Source organism: Chlorocebus sabaeus, chromosome 13, assembly GCF_047675955.1.
Source record: "Chlorocebus sabaeus isolate Y175 chromosome 13, mChlSab1.0.hap1, whole genome shotgun sequence".
Taxonomy (NCBI): Eukaryota; Metazoa; Chordata; class Mammalia; order Primates; family Cercopithecidae; genus Chlorocebus; species Chlorocebus sabaeus.
Genome location: NC_132916.1, coordinates 75,275,156 through 75,291,283, shown reverse-complemented (window position 1 = coordinate 75,291,283; position 16,128 = coordinate 75,275,156). Strand labels below are relative to the sequence as shown.

Genomic DNA, 16,128 nt, shown 5'->3' with positions numbered 1-16,128 from the left:
GAGTCTACCCCCCCCCCACCCCCAACAACAACAACAAAAACTGTAGAAACTGATAAATGAATCCAGGACATTTGCAGGATGCAACATCAACATACAAATATTATTGGTACGTCTATATGCCAATTGAGGAAGAAATAAAAAAGCATTTTTCATTTAAAGTAGCTACCAAAAAATATCTATAAATAAATTTAACCAAAGAGATAAAGTATTTTTACAATGAAAACTATAACACACTGATGAAAGCAATTGAAGAGGATACAGAACAATAAAAAGATATTCCATGTTCATGCTTGCAAGAAATAAGATAGTTTAAATGTCTATACTACTCAAAGTGATCTACAGATTAAATGCAATCCTTATCAAAATACCAATAGTAATCTTCACAGGAGACACATGTATTCATGTATTCATCATGGCACTCTTCACAACAGCAAAAACATAGAATCAAGCTAGATGCCCATCAATGGTGGACTGGATAAAGAAAAATGAAGTCCATATACACCATAAAATATTACACAGCCAAAAAAGAAAAATCACATCTTTTGCAGCAACATAGATGTAGCTGGAGGCCATCATCCTAAGTAAACTAATTCAGGAACAGAAAACTTGCAAACACTGCAGGTTCTCATTTATAAGCAGGAGCTACACATTCGGTAAACATGGACATGAAGATGGCAACAGACACTGGGGACTACTACTATGAGGGCCATGGGTTGAAAAACTTCCTGTCTGATACTAGCTCTCTAACTGGGTGACTGGATTATCCCCACACCAAACCTCAGTGGCATGCAATTTATCCATGTAAAAAACTTTGTACCCTCTGGGAAGTTGAAATAATAAAAATAGAATAAAAATCCTAAAATTCTCATGGAACCACAAAAGAATCCAAATAACCCTACAATCTTGAGCAAAAGAACAAAGCTGGAGGCATCACACTATCTGACTTCAAAATGTACTACACAGGTAGTTAATTAAAGCAGCATGATTCTGGCATAAAAACAGACACATAGGCCAGTGGAACAGAAGATAGAGTCTAGAAATGAGTTCACATATTTACAACCATCTTATTTTCTACAAAGACTCCAAGAAAATACATTGGGGGAAGGACAGTCTCTAATAAATGGTGCTAAGAAAATACAGATATTCACATGCAGAAGAAAAAAAAACTAAACGCCTATTTCTCACTATATACAAAAGTAAATTCAAAATGGATAAGAGACTTAAATGTCAGAGCTGAAACTATGAAACTACTAGAGAAAAATATTGGGGAAACATTTCAAGACGTTGGTCTGGGCAAAGATTTTCTGGATGAGACCTCAAAAGCACAGGCAAGAAGAGCAAAAGTAGACAAATGAGATTATATCAAGCTAAAAGCTCCTTCACAGCAAAGGAAACAATTAACAGAGTGAAGAGACAACCTAGAGAATGGGCAAAAATATTTGCAAACTATCCGTCCAACAGCAGATTAATAACCAGAATATGTAAATAACTCAAACAACTCAAGGGCAAGAAAACAAATAATCTGATTTTTAAAATGAGAATAAAACCTAAATAGACATATCTCAAAAGAAGGTATACAAATGGCCAATAGGTATATGAAATCCTGTTACTTGCAGAAACATGAATGAGCCTGGAGGACATCGTGTTAAATAAGCAAAGCACAGAAAGAAATATATCGCATGTTCTTAGTCATATGTGGGAGTTTTAAAAGTTGGTCTCATGGAGGTAGAAAATAGAATGCTGATTACCTGAGGCTGGGAAGGGGAAAGGAGAGGGGTGAATAAAGAGAGACTGGTTAATGCGTATCAAAATACAGTTAGATAGAACAAATAAATGCTAGTGTTTGATAGCACAACAGGGGGACTGTAGTTAACAATAATTTCTTGTATATTTAAAAATGGCTAGAAGAGAACATTTGGAATGTTCCCAACACAAAGAAATGATAAATATTTGAAGTGATGGATATCCCACTGACCCAGATTTGATCATTACACATTGTATGCATGTATTAAAATATCATGTGTACCCCATAAACATGTACCATTATTATGTGTCAATAAAAATGCCTATGCAGAGCATATGTATTCAGTCATTCATTGACTCTTTCATCCATTCATTCATTTATTTGAAATACGCATTTGATTGCCTAGCCTACACACAACGTGTCAGGCACTGTATCAAGGCTGGAAATAATCAGTGAACAAAACAGATAATATCCCCACCTTTGAGGAGCTGTCATTCTAGAAAAAAAGGCTTTGGAACAACTAAAGTAAGAAAGAGGAATAGGTCATAGGGAAGAAACCAAGATGAGGCAAGGAGAGTGTCTAGGGACCAAATTTAAAGAGACTTTCTGCCTGAGGGACATGCGAGTCCTCACCCAGCTTGCAGGACCTTGAGAGTGACCGCCTTCTTGAAGTCTGTACCATAGGTACCTGACTTTCTCTGGTCCTCGTCCTGATAGGAAGACACCTGAAATACGGGGTTGCCATTTTGCATATGGTGGTCAGGTAAGGTCCCACTAAGATGTTGCCATTTGAGCAAAATCTTGAGGGAGGGAAAGGGCGTAGTTATCTGGTGAGAGAGTGCTCTAGACAGAGGGGACAGCTAGAGTAAGGCTAGGTAAGATGCGTACCCTCCATATTCATACTTGTGCTGTCCTCTGCTACTTTTCTGTGTGTACATTATACTTCAATAAATGTCTTCTTAAAAAATTAAATGTGCCCCACTTTTGTCACTGCCACCAAAGACATGTCAGCCTTGCTGTGTCCCCTGTTCTGCCCAATAGCCCATGATTCACAGTGTTTCTCCATGGGGATCTGTCCCTGAAAGTGATGAAGGGGCTGGATCTGAGGTAATAACAGAAAAGTTCAGTGAGCAAGAGAACAGCACAGATATAGGTCAGAGGGGGAGTGATGAAGGTATAGGCATTACTTAGAGTGGCTGCGATAAATTAATGATACTTCCATGGAATTTTTCACTTTGACCTGTGTTTGCAAAGTTTCCCCTCCTTCAGAGATACTATAGTAATTTCATTTTTTTTTTTTTACATTCACAATAAGACACTAAAGACAATGTTTGTGCTTCGATTCCTTTTCAAAATTTAGTAGCACAGGCAGATCTCATCATTACGTAATCATAGAGTTCTCAGGTACGTGATTTTTTGATATGCCTGTGGGCAATTTGTACTCAGAACTTGCCATTTTGCAGTAGAATTGAGAAGATATTACACAGTGGAGGAACTGAACCATTGTTTTACTAGATGCCAAAATGGTTACATTAACTATATGATTTAGATGGTTAGCTTGTTTTGATTCACAAAGAGGGAAAAAGCTGGGGTGGATGTGACAGCTATGACTGAAGATGTTATTGTTAACTTAGCTGGTTTGACGACTATATGAGAATTGTCCTTATTAGAAGATAAAAGCTGAGGTATTAAGGTATAAAATTTGATGATATTTTTACCTTTCAAATGGTTCTGAAAAAAATAGAAGAGGGAGAAAGAGAGACAGAGAGAGAGGCATGACATGCTAAAAGATTTATAATTCTTGAATGAGATTGGTGGATATGTGAGTAATCATTGTACTATTCTTTAATATTTTCTTTTATGTTTCCAAATGAGAACAAAAGATAGGTATTCATTAACTTGGTCAAAATTATAAGACACAGCTGAACAAGAATAAAAATACTCATTACAGATGTGAAAAGTGTTCAAAGATAATCCACATTAGGAGGCATGAAATGGTTAAAGTAAAAGGAATAATCTCATTAAGCTATTGCCAGCTGGGGCTGGCTGGACTGGGTCATGGGGACAGGGTCATGAGACACCAGTGCCAATCAGGTAGTAATCAGATAGTGATGATTGTTTGAAGAACAAGATAATTTACTTGAGGTAGATTTCGGTCTAAACAATTCTCTTTCTATCATATTCAAGACAACATTCCTCCTCACACTGTCTGGAGGAAAGCAAATGCATACAAGCAATTTTGAAGCACATGCACTGGAGGAGAAAGGAACTATTTCTATATTCTATGGTGTAGCCTCTACAAACAAAAATAAATAGCTAGAGGTGAAAGCAAATACAGCCACAATGTGACACACTTTGAACTCTGAACTTGGAGCAATTGCAGATGGAAAAATTGAGTATAAAATCATCAACCCAGCATTATTTACAATGTGATCTAGAAGTAAATCAGCAGATGAGCTACTTGCATTCAATGTGGGAGTAGGAAAGGTGAAAGCTGATGCGTTGTCTATCCTCTTCCCAACACCATTTTCCTCTGCCTTTTTAGGCTCCCGTTCCCTCAACCTTCCAACCACTGCCAGCGAGATCAGAGGGGCAATATCTTTCGAGTGGTAGCTCTTATCAGGAAATGGTGTTATAGCTTTTTTTTAATCTTATATTTTGACAAACATGTTACAATGTTTCCATCACTGCAAAGTAAGTGGAATCATAAGGCTTTTCAAAGTTCATCTAGCTGATTTCCATAGAATATTAGTTTCATCTATCACATTATTAAAGTTGTTTTTCTCCCTGAGGACATCATCTATTTAAACAGCTGAGAACACATTTATTTCATGTAGCTGTTTCTGTATAAAGCAACAGGAAGAACTGATTACACATAGTAGAAATATATTAATAGTACACCCACACATATGTGTACATACATACACATACATAGGCACATATACACAGATTTTATATTAAGTTCTAGAGTATCAACTTTCACCTCATCACATTCCTTTTCTTATTATCAGGAAAAGTAGGGTTGTACTAATTGCTTGACTATCGTGGTAAAGAATGAGAGAATGGGTATCCAAGCTTCCAGATAAACAGCATTTTTTACCCAGTAATGTGGAAGCTAGGCTAACTAAGCAACTGTAAATATAGAGAGCTCTTTGAATAGCAGAAAAAGGTACAGAGGAAGAGGGAAATGATGTTAAGATAAGGGAGCTAAGGAAGAATCTTAGGTTGCTGATGATGCCAAATGCTCTGGAATCTGAGACTCTAATCCCAGTCTCTGCAGAGGCTTGAAAAGACGTGACCGAACACAACTTGGCTACTTTTTAATCAATGGCCTATGTTGAAAGGTGTCAATCTGAAAATTAATATGAGTAATTTTATTTTTTTAGAGAAGGATATTATTAGAAATTATAAGTTTTCTCCACTGGCGATTTCTCTCAAGTAGCTGTATCTACTAGCAGGAAAAGCCAGACACGAACTCCTGTAGCAGCATTATTTAATAATGCTCACGGCACAAACCTAGGCATATTTAACGTTCCAATTCCAGCCAAATATAAATGGTTTCTTAGTGGACCTCTCTTACTTCCATCCATTTTTAAGGGTATGTTAGGTCGTAATGAGAATGATCATGTTCCCTTTGCTTTGATTCTCAGCGAATCTGCTCTTTGGCCTCTTTGCTCATCCGTGGGAAAAATCAGTCATATAAGAAGCTAAAATTGAGCAAGGAGCATGCTAGAGGTTTAAATTAAGCAGGCTTCTTTTGTTAGGGCTACATTTCTAATGTCTTTTCAAATGAACATTTTACTTCTCTGGTAGATAATTCCAAGAAATCAGATGAAATGTCTTATCTCGTAAATGAAAACAGTTAATTCTGAAGTCTATAATGTGTAAGATATATGTGAGTGGACTTTGTTATATATAAATAAGGTGCCACTTTACAACAGCAGGGCATGTGTAAATGAGGAGAAACACTTATGATGTATGCCACATTGACCTAATATCTCCAGAATTCTGTCATGATTCGCTGGGTGATGATAGGAAGAGGTAAGATTATCTCTATTCTCTTACCTCAACCTCCCAACCCAAAACTAACATCTTGGAGAAAAGAATTCAAATATAAACTTAAGAGAAAAAGAAAGCAGAAGAGAGCAGGGAGAGGAGAGAGGGGGAGAAAGAACAGGAGGCCAGTGAAATCAATCTTCAGTATCCTTGCCCTCACTTCCCTGTCAATGTCTCAGTCTCTATTAACTCTGCCAGCCTCCTTCACAAATATTGCTTCCTGAATTCTGGATTCTGTTCCCTCAGAATTTTAAAAGTGGCTCTTTACTTATGATTTTATTGTGAGCTATTGAAAAGAATAAGGCTTAGAAATTGAAATATGTGTTTGTAGGAAATGTGCCAGTTCATATAATGAAAGATAGTTGAACAACATGTGTCCGTGGGATGATAACAGCTTTGAGTTGGCTCCAAGCCCAGCTTTGGCAATTTCTAGCTGAGAGCTTAGGGGCAAGTGACTCAATCCCTCTGGGTCTCAGAATCCCTCGTCTATAAAAAGGGGGGATGATAATACCTGCTTTCAAAGGGTCGTTTTAAGGAGTAATTGAAATGATGTCTGTAAAGCATCTATTGTACTTGCTTAAGAACATACTTGACCAATGTTAGTCCCTGATCTTGATTACCTCCCTTCTCCTTTCCAGCACTTTCTTTTCCTTTACCTTTCCTCCCCTTTCTGCCCCTTTCCTGTCTTTCACTACAGCAAGGAAAACAGCAGTGGATTCTGTATGTGAGATCAACACACACACCAGGTCCCTGATGTTTGCCTGCACAACACTGTTCAGATTTTATCTGTCGCCCCATACTCTCTTTGGCTGCACTTGTGTCTTGGGCCCTTGGCTATCAACACTCGGAGAGTTCTAGACATTGCTGTTATGTCTGCTACTGCAGTCTCGACACTGCTCCTTCATCTCTGTCATCTCTAGTTGTCTCTCCCTCCCTTTGAGTAGGCTCTGGGTTCCAGAACTGTCCCTGCTGGACTCACCGTAGCAGGACCCAGGCCAGACCATAGGAGACCCACCTAGGCTCTCACTCCTCATATTGCTTCCAGAATCTGAAGAAGCGCTGTGTTACAGGGCCTGGGCTCTGGCTTCCTCAGCAGCTGCCTGAAGGGATCTGGTGATGCAACTTCCTGTGAGCATAACCTTTGGCCACACGAAGCAGAAAAGAGGATGAAGTGAACACATTCATTCTTCTCCCATCCTTCCTCCAATAGTCTGAATAGCCTATCCAGTGACCTCTTGAGGCAACGTGATTAGTTATGTGCAGGGAAGCAATCTCCTCCTCAATAATGGGTCACCTTGTTTTGTTTTGCTTTCCCCCATCCTTCCATATCTCACTTCCCTTTCTCCCTCATTCTTGTTTCCCTAGGATTGAATCTTCCATTAATGTATTAGCAATTAAGCCTTGCATAGTTAGTAGGGTTGAAGGGAACCTGAGCTAAGATACTTGTGAACTACATTTTCCAGGATCTCTTGCCAGTTGTCTTCTGGATGGATTTGGTAAAGTAAGAGGAACTAATGGGAGGCAAAAGAGAAGGAGAAGAGAAGAGCCAGGGTGCCCTCACTCTCCCACTTCAGAGACAGCCCAGAGGTACTAGCTACGAGGTTTCCCTGGGTCCTTCTAGCTCTGGAGTGGGAGTAGACACTGCTGTTGGTCACCTTTGAGTTGCCTCAGTACCCCTTTTTACTTTGGTAACCATTTTCTTCTGTTAAATTTCCCCTAGTAAACCATCTGGCGTGGGCTCTTTATTTCCTGACAGGACACTAAGGTTACACACAACAATAAAAAGTATTATTTTATTTACCTGTGTTTGTGGTATGACTGAAATTATTTCTTCCTCCACAAGATATTGTATTTATAAGATACATTTTTAATTCTAAAAATCAATAACACAAGAAAACTGGATTTTTGACAAATTCAAAGGAAATGATCATAAGAAAGTTCTATGGGTTATCAGAAAAGACATCAAATTATTATTTTAGCCGTTTAAATGGCATTTGATATTTAAAACAAATAACCCTTTCCTAAAGGCTGTATTTCCCAGTTAATACAAATGGACGTCCTACAATCACCTTGTAAGCTGCCTGTTTCTCTTATATCTTGACAGTGGCTACTGATCTGGCTGTATGCATCCTGGGTCTGGTAGGTGGCAAATTAGTGATGTTAGAATGTGCATAATATTATTTGGTAAATGGGACTCAAATTTTATTTGTTTCCATACCTCCCAAGGTGCTTGTGAGAAACAAAACAGACATCCCCCATTACCTCCACTCCATGTTGGTATTGAGAACACGCACATTTTCTTTCTGCAATATATACAATTTTCTAATATTGGCCCCCAGGTGCTTTGCATTTATAGTGAATGCTCTGTAATGGCTCAGCAACAACTTCTGGGATTTCCTTCGATAACACGCATGGGCATAGTGTAAACATGATGGTAGAAATACTTCAGGGTCTAGGTGCAGGGACATATGCGGACAGGCTTGCCCCTGAATTAGGGAAAACAAAGGCCTCTCCTCTGGAAGGTGTAAAGGGGAGCACACGTGGTATGTGAGCACCCATTCACGGCCACCTGGCAGTCAGAGTAACAGTAAGGAATTTTCACAATTCCTTCCTTTCAAGGGAGCTTGAAATAACCTCAGTGCTATACCCAAACTGGAGAGACAGCCTGAGCCAACATGTGGCATCCTTTGGGTGGCAGAAGTGCATGTGCTCAGGGCTTCTGTCCTCTCCCCACCTATGACTTCAGTCCACAGATATCCTGTTTTTTCCCACTATCTAGAAAAGATGATGCAACCAGAATGCCTTGGTCTGGCATCTCATGATAACTGGCAAGGAGAAATTTGTGGCCTCTGGATTTCAGAGAACATACCTTATATCATCAGCAGCCTCATGTGGAAATATTCCACCTAGACAGGAATCAGCCCATACATACTACTTTTACACATTCTTAGACTACTGAAATACTTCTGCACTGCTTGGAAGCTAGCAGTGTCTCCATATCTCCTGAATCCCCCACATGACCCCAGCCATGTAGGACACATTGGCCAAATCTTCCCGTAATCCACCAATTCAAAGATTTACCATAGCCATGGCATGAGGCCTCCAATACCATGTCACAGCATGAGAATGGAGTCTATACTGATTGACTGGTTGTCATAACAACTATTAAATAATTTAATATAACTTCTGCAGAGAAGGCACAAGATACTTAAAACTAGGATGATTCATCTCAGAAGTTTGTTTCTTTGTCCAAGTGACTAGAGTGACTGAGAATTTGAGTCCACCAGGATAGCTCTTCTCAGCTACCAAAAGATGTTACAGGTTGCAGATCCTGCATTTTCTTTAGTCAGTTGAGATAAAGCATGTCCAGCCTCTGTCTAAACAGCATTATATGACGAGATTCTTGCCCTGGGGACCCTTCCGTGAACTTATCAGAGAATCTCTCCTGCATGCGTGGTTTTGCAGCTCCCAAGCAACGAATGGCATGGCGGCAAGTCAGCATGGCGGGAGCCAGAGCCTCATGCCTGATTTACCCCAGCTCCAGCTACACTGTGAGACATTTATGTGACAGCCTGTCTGTGTCTCAAGATGAATCACAGAAAATTAGGGATGCGAAAGACCTATTAGGTCATCTAATCCATATCCTGCCATTCACAATCCCTCCCCTATGCTCCATTTCCTAGTGCATCACCCAGTTTGGTTTTAAATAGCCTGGGATACGGAGAGTGTTGCCTCCATGCTTTCTCCATCAAGAAGCCTCTTTAGCACACCCAACTGAGGATTTGATGCTTGATTATTGTCATTTTCTATATATAGTGATGTCATAGTTATTCACTTGCCCCACTCCACCCTCCAAATAGCTCCTGAAAATAGTGAGAAAGTGGGGACACTCTCTTGTATTGAAAAAAAAAAAAAAATGCCAGTCTCAGAAGAAACAAAGGACTTGGTAGAGAAACGGAAAATGATAACCAGTCTGTGTTACCTTATTTCAACTTCTGGTATTTTAATTATTTGCTTATTTAGCATTGTTCAGCTTCTGCTTTCTTTAACAATAGCTAGAGCTATGACTAAGCACTATTATTGGCTTTGGTTTTCACATTTACTTCTGTTTTTGATTTTTAAAATTTGATTACTCATCCGTTTCCTGACTAGATTGTATTGAAGATTCCAGCCCATCATTGTGATTCAAGTAAAAACTATGCAAATATTATAAGAGTTTACCCACTCTGTTTCCTAATCTTTTGTCTTTTCAGTTTTACCGAAACTCAAGAGCCAAAACTCTAAGTGTGGCACACCCTTTCTTGACAGTCATGTTTTTAAAATTGTCTGTGTTGTTCTTTACTAACGTCCAGGCAGCCGACCACCTCACAGATAGCACGCAAGAATGCATTTGTGGCTTACCTTAATCTGGCCTTTTAAGCAAGGCTCACTGCACACAGACCGCACCATTCCACTCTTGTTCATCTGGATTTTGTAATCATCAATGTTCAGCACTCCTTCATGCCAGGTTCCAACGTGAACATAGTCATAGCGATTAGCTTCAGTGTACTGCAGATTCATGATATCATACCTACAAAGAGCACAACGTGCATGTCTTATAGAATATAGACATAATGTAGAAAACAAAGAAAGTTGGGAAGTAGATAATAATGGAAATAAGAAAACAGCTAGAATCATCTTACATCAGCTACTGCCAATATTTTAGTTTATTTCTTATGTTTCCTCTGATTATCCCAAATATGTATATTCTATTCTTCAATCTCTATGTATCATCCATATTCACTAAAATATAAATTACTCTTGTACTTTTCTCTCTGCTTATCCTCCAAAAAATAATGTTATGTTTGCTAAGTTGATCATGTCCTTCAAATTATTGTTTACTAAGTTATTCTTTGAGTAAGTATCAATAAGAACATTAATTTTTTATTTGATTACTTTAACCCAAATTTCTTTTTCACATTCAGTTGTCATTTTCATTACACTATATTAAAAGGGGTGAGTTTTATCAAGTCTGGAACGTTTTTTAAGGTGCTAAGAGAGCAAGAAATCTGAGAAAGTCATCTTTAATTAATAAGGATGTTGAGGATTTAATGTCTTGTGCACTGACATTTAAACTAATCTCTTCCCTGATTAGGATAAATATTTTTGAAAACAAATAACTGATATCAGTTATTGCAGTTATTTGAAATTCCGGAACACTACACAATGGCAAAACCGACACTTAGAACTCTTCACTATAGTAATCATTTCACTATATACATACAGTATATCAAAACATCATGTTATACAGCACACACCATGTATATATATGATATAGGACATTCTCCGATACAATCTAAAGAACACAAGATCTAACATCGGAATGTACAAGCTGGTCTCTTTTCTAACATTTTAACAGTAGATTATACTACTTAGGAATGCCACTAAACTCTTTAAGCCTCATGTGATTCTTGTGGAGATTTATTAAGATAGGCATGTAAAAAACTACTTTATAATCTGGACAAATGCGTATGTCCTATGGTCGAAATGCTTATGTTCACCCCCTTCCATTCATATGCTGAAAATCCTAACCCCCAAGGTGATGGTATTAGGAGGAGGGGCCTTCAGGAGGTGATTAGGCCATGAGGACAAAGTCCTCATGAATGAGATTAGTAAAAGCAGCCTTAAAAAGCTTTCTTGCCCCTTCCACCACACAAGGAAACAATTAGAAGGTGCCATCTGTGAACCAGAAAGCAGGCCCTCACTAGACACCAAATCTGTTGGTGCCTTGTTCTTGGACTTTCCAGCCTCCAGGACTGTGAGCAATAAATTTCTGTTATTTGTGAACCATGCAGTTTATGATATTTTGCTATAGCATCCCAAATGAAGAAAGACAATCTATAAGGCAATAGCATGATTTCATTCCTATTTCTATTACTATTAATGTCCTAAAATACCCTGGTTATTTTCATTACTATATGAATACTAGAGAACAACTTTGTACTGGCATAACCATTTATGTCTCAGTCATGGGAACTCCAGCATTCTTACATCTCCTTTCCATGTTGCTGTTCACTCTATAATTAATGCTGCAGTTTCCCAAAGCTGCATGCTTAGTTGCTCCTTACTAGTTTTGCAAAGTGGGTTTCTTTTCTGCAGTACCTATGCAAAGTGCTCATCCTCTTGGAGTAGAAGATGAGTCACGAACTCTTGCTCTTTGTGCTTGACTGAAGGAAATGGCAATTAATCAACACATACTCTTCTTCATCAGCTCTCTTCATCCCTCTCCCATCTCACACATCCCTGCCTAATCCCTCCTGCAATTATTTCTCTCTAAACTGACTCATGCTCACAATCCCTCTCAGCCTACCACTCCAGGAGGCTACAGCCAATCAAACTAAGTTGGCATCTGAAACCTATTGGCTGTATCTAGCCTAGACTTTTATTATTATTATTATTATTATTATTATTATTATTATTATTATCTAGACAAGGAATGTCAGTTGATTGTCTCTTCTGCCTGTTCTTAATGTGCAAATGCATTCTGTCACCCACAGGGTAGCTAATGGCTTCTCCACCTCCAGATTCTCGCAATTTCTACAAATAGTTGTCCCCTAAAAGAAAAAGGTACTCTGGGAAAGTAAAGAAAGCTCTCCTTTGCCAGGTAAACAAAATGTACTTAGAATGAGAAGAGAGAATGGTACACCCAGAGCACATTATTCATCTCTTTGCTGTGCGGACTTTTGACTAATAGAGAGTTATTATCCCTCAGTTGCTAGATGTACCAGAAAGTTCTTCAGAGTATCTTTCTGAGTGATAGCCAAGTGAGAATTAACTGTGGGCTGCTGGCTCACACTCATCCTGTTGATCAATGACACTAATCTACACCTCTGATATCTTTCCATTTTAAATTCATTAGAGCTATGGAACCTGTTGTACTGTTGTGAGTGCTTGAAGTGAGTAATTTCCATTTTCATTTCCAGGAATTTTTGTGTTTTATTTCAGATTACATTATTACAGCTTCTCACATACTCACAAAGAAGGCTTCACTACAATGCTGGCTCTAGAATGTCTTTTTCCTTTAAATTGGTTTCCAAAGACTTTATTTTAGCTTCCTCATTTGCTTTTTCATAACAGAAATCAGTTCACACTTCATTAGCATTTAGAAACAAAAAAAAATTCACAATATTTTGGTATAAAACACATTTTTTTTAAAAAGTCCCAAAAGCTGGGAAAAAATCTATTGAAAAATATCAAGGAAAAATTACTGACTTCGTTTTAAAAAGCCTTCCTCATACTGCGTGTATTACTGAACACCGCCTTTTCTTTTGACCCCAGGGTTCCTTCCAGGCATGTTGGTCTTTATTTTGGAATTTTTTATGCTATAAATTACATATTCACAACATCCTCTCAATGCATTCAGTTTATGTTGTGTGATGATTAACTGAAGTAATTATAAGCGGGACCAAAAGCATGAACACTGGTATGACAGGAGGAGGACGTACAGGGAGATTTTCGAAACAGAAATTGAAAACGGATTATGCTAACCAATTGCAAGCAAAAGGATATGATCCCTAAGAAAAGACCCAGGGGAAAGCTTAAGTAAGATCTGAATATTTAATTAAAGATGGAGAAGAAACAAGCTAAAATTATGCACCTACATTTTAGATAACTTGTAAAGAGAGAGGAGTAAACTTGAATTTATGAAGTATCAAAAATGCATCTGGCCTTGTGCTAGGCACATTGTATGCTATCTTTGGGAATCATTGAAGGAAGGCTTACATTCTAATTCTGACCCCTTATTGAGCCTAGTGTCCAGTGGAACACAGGATGAAAGAGGGTTTACAGAGGCAGGTCATCAATGTTCTGAATCTCAGACCCACTTGTTGCTCCTGGTACCACTTCCTCGAAGCTTTTCACATGCCCAATTCCTGAATCATTCCATCTACCCCACTTGCATTCCAGTCAAAATCTGTTCCCACCTAACTAGCAGCTTGGAAGAAATCTGATAAATTGATCATTTTAATTGCTGACAATGACTGATATCATTTATCCTTCCTAGAGCTGTCAGATTTTAACAGGGAGAATCCAGTTAGGTCTCACAAGGTACTCCGTAAGTGCAGGACTTCAAGCTGACAATAAAGAGATACATGGAGGCTTATTTAGGGTCAAACAGTCCCTTACAGTACTTCTGAAATGACATTAAGAAGGTTGCCAAGGTCGGGCATAGTGGCTTACACATGTAATCCCAGCACTTTGGGAGGCCAAGGTAGATGGATCACTTGAGGTCAGAAGTTCAAGATTGGCCTGGCCAACATGGTGAAACCCCATCTCTACTAAAAATATAAAAAAATTAACCATGCATGGTAGCACACACCTGTAGTCATAGCTACTTGGGAGGCTGAGGTAGGGGAATCACTTGAACCCCGGGTGTCAGAAATTGCAGTGAGCCGAGACTGCGCCACTGCACTCCAGCCTGGGCAACAGAGTGAGACTCTTTCTCAAAACACAAAAAGAAGATTGCCAGCCATGTTGCTAATTTTAGGATCTGCTAAAAGGCAGTGTGATGTTGCCTGATTAGAAGCCTCAGAGTGAGAGCACTTGCCTTCACAGCTTGCAATCTGTGGACATTAGGTGAGTTCCTTAGTTTCTCTGATACCCAGTTTTATTATCTGTAAAAGAAAAACAATGATCCACCTACAGCAATGAAGATTACATGATTTGATGTTCCACTTGAACACAGCATATGCTTTTCTAAAAAGCTCTAAGTCTGGGACATCATACACTGAAAGGTGACAGGGCCTATAAGGCCCTGGGCTTGCTGAGTGGCAGCCAAGCTGAGGGCCTTTTTCCTTCCTCCTGAAGGTGTTAATTCTTCTGCCATTCTGATTATGCCTTTCCTAGGAAATTGCGTATGAATGAACACAACTATTCTTGATACTAACAAAATTTCCTATGTACCAATTATGCTTGAGCAACTGGTAGTATCAAAACAAGTATTGCAGAGCAGACTGTATGTAAAATGGCTTGGAGAGGATTTTATGCATATACCTTGCTTTACTTTTTATCTGCTTTTTGTTTGATTAATTCTTTAAAAGTCATAGGGACTCGATTCCAAAAAGAAAGTTATTTCCTTTCTTGCTCCACGAGATATGTTAGCAGAAACATAAGTTAGCCTGAGGAGAAGGGAAACATATGCAGGACCTAGTTCTCTTTGCATATTGAGCTCTTTAACCAGGTGTAATAGTCAAAATATTTCATAACCAGAATGGTATATAGTTAATCAAACAGAAAGACGCTGGCCCGGTACTGGCAATGTCTGAGAGGTTTCTGTTGGCCAAGTGTACTTTCTTTAGTTTCCTGGGCTTGCAGGGAGGTCCCAAGCATTCTGGAAAAAGGGTTAAGTGATAGCTGAGTAAGGGGGTGGCACCGGTAGAATACTGGGTATCGGGTGTTGAAAAAGAAGTATTTTAATATTTTAAAAAGTAGTGTGGTCTTTGGTAATTTCATCTGATATTATTCCTGGACTTTTTGCTACCTAGTTGTATCTATCCTCATGACACCCAGAAACCATGGAACCAGATGAAGCCATAGTTGCCATCTGTCTGGCACAGGAAGGCTCACAAGGTTATTTAGATTCATTACTGAAAAGATTACCTTCCAGGAGCATCTCCTTTCTCATCAAACCACACCTCCTCTCCAGATACGCCGATGAATGAGGACTTGATGAGGAAGTCCAGGAGCTTGCTGCCGTCAATGGGCTTCATGGCATCACAGAGGCCCACATGGCCAGGGCAGAGGGCATGGTGCATGTTCTGCAGCCCATGTGCCATGGCATAGATGGCATTGATGACAAACCCCATCTTACTGTCCTGGACATAGTTTTCTTCTAAGCTTTCATTGCCTGTAACAATAAAAATACATCACTACCAAGGTCACAATAATAAAGACTAGGCTTCTAGGTTTAATTCTCAAATGCTTTTGGGGGTTCTCAGAGGAAGGGAATGAGCAATGACACTGGCAGAAGCCAAGCCCACCTGTGCAAGCTTTGTACTTGTGGCTAGCTCTAGTGGATTCCACCTGCAAATGGTTTATTCAGTTTTATTCTCTCTATTCAATAATGGTTTTATGAGATATAAAACAAATTCCAGAGAGGTGAAAATAAAGGACTTTCAAATATTGTAAAGAAATCCTGAAGGAGTAATGGAAATAACCCTTATTCCCCCTTTGTTTACAGGAATTTATATTAAAAATCTCCTATATCATGGTACTGAAAAAACATTTTTTATTCCTTTATGGCAATCCACAGTTTACAGAAATTCAGTTTATGCATTATCTAAACCATGGTA

The 16,128-nt window shown here is 38.9% G+C and overlaps 1 protein-coding gene across 2 annotated transcripts in view; it reads right to left on the bottom strand.

Moving 5' to 3' along the window:
• Positions 1-16,128, bottom strand: part of GRM1 (glutamate metabotropic receptor 1) — a 442,031-nt gene that overhangs the window by 75,715 nt on the left and 350,188 nt on the right. For both annotated transcript variants that reach the window (XM_008006735.3, XM_038002286.2), the window contains exons 5-6: positions 15,437-15,683; positions 10,202-10,370 (exon numbers count right to left, since the gene is read on the bottom strand). In XM_008006735.3, the coding sequence (XP_008004926.2) occupies positions 10,202-10,370; positions 15,437-15,683 (416 nt within the window). The remainder of the gene's footprint in view (positions 1-10,201; positions 10,371-15,436; positions 15,684-16,128) is intronic.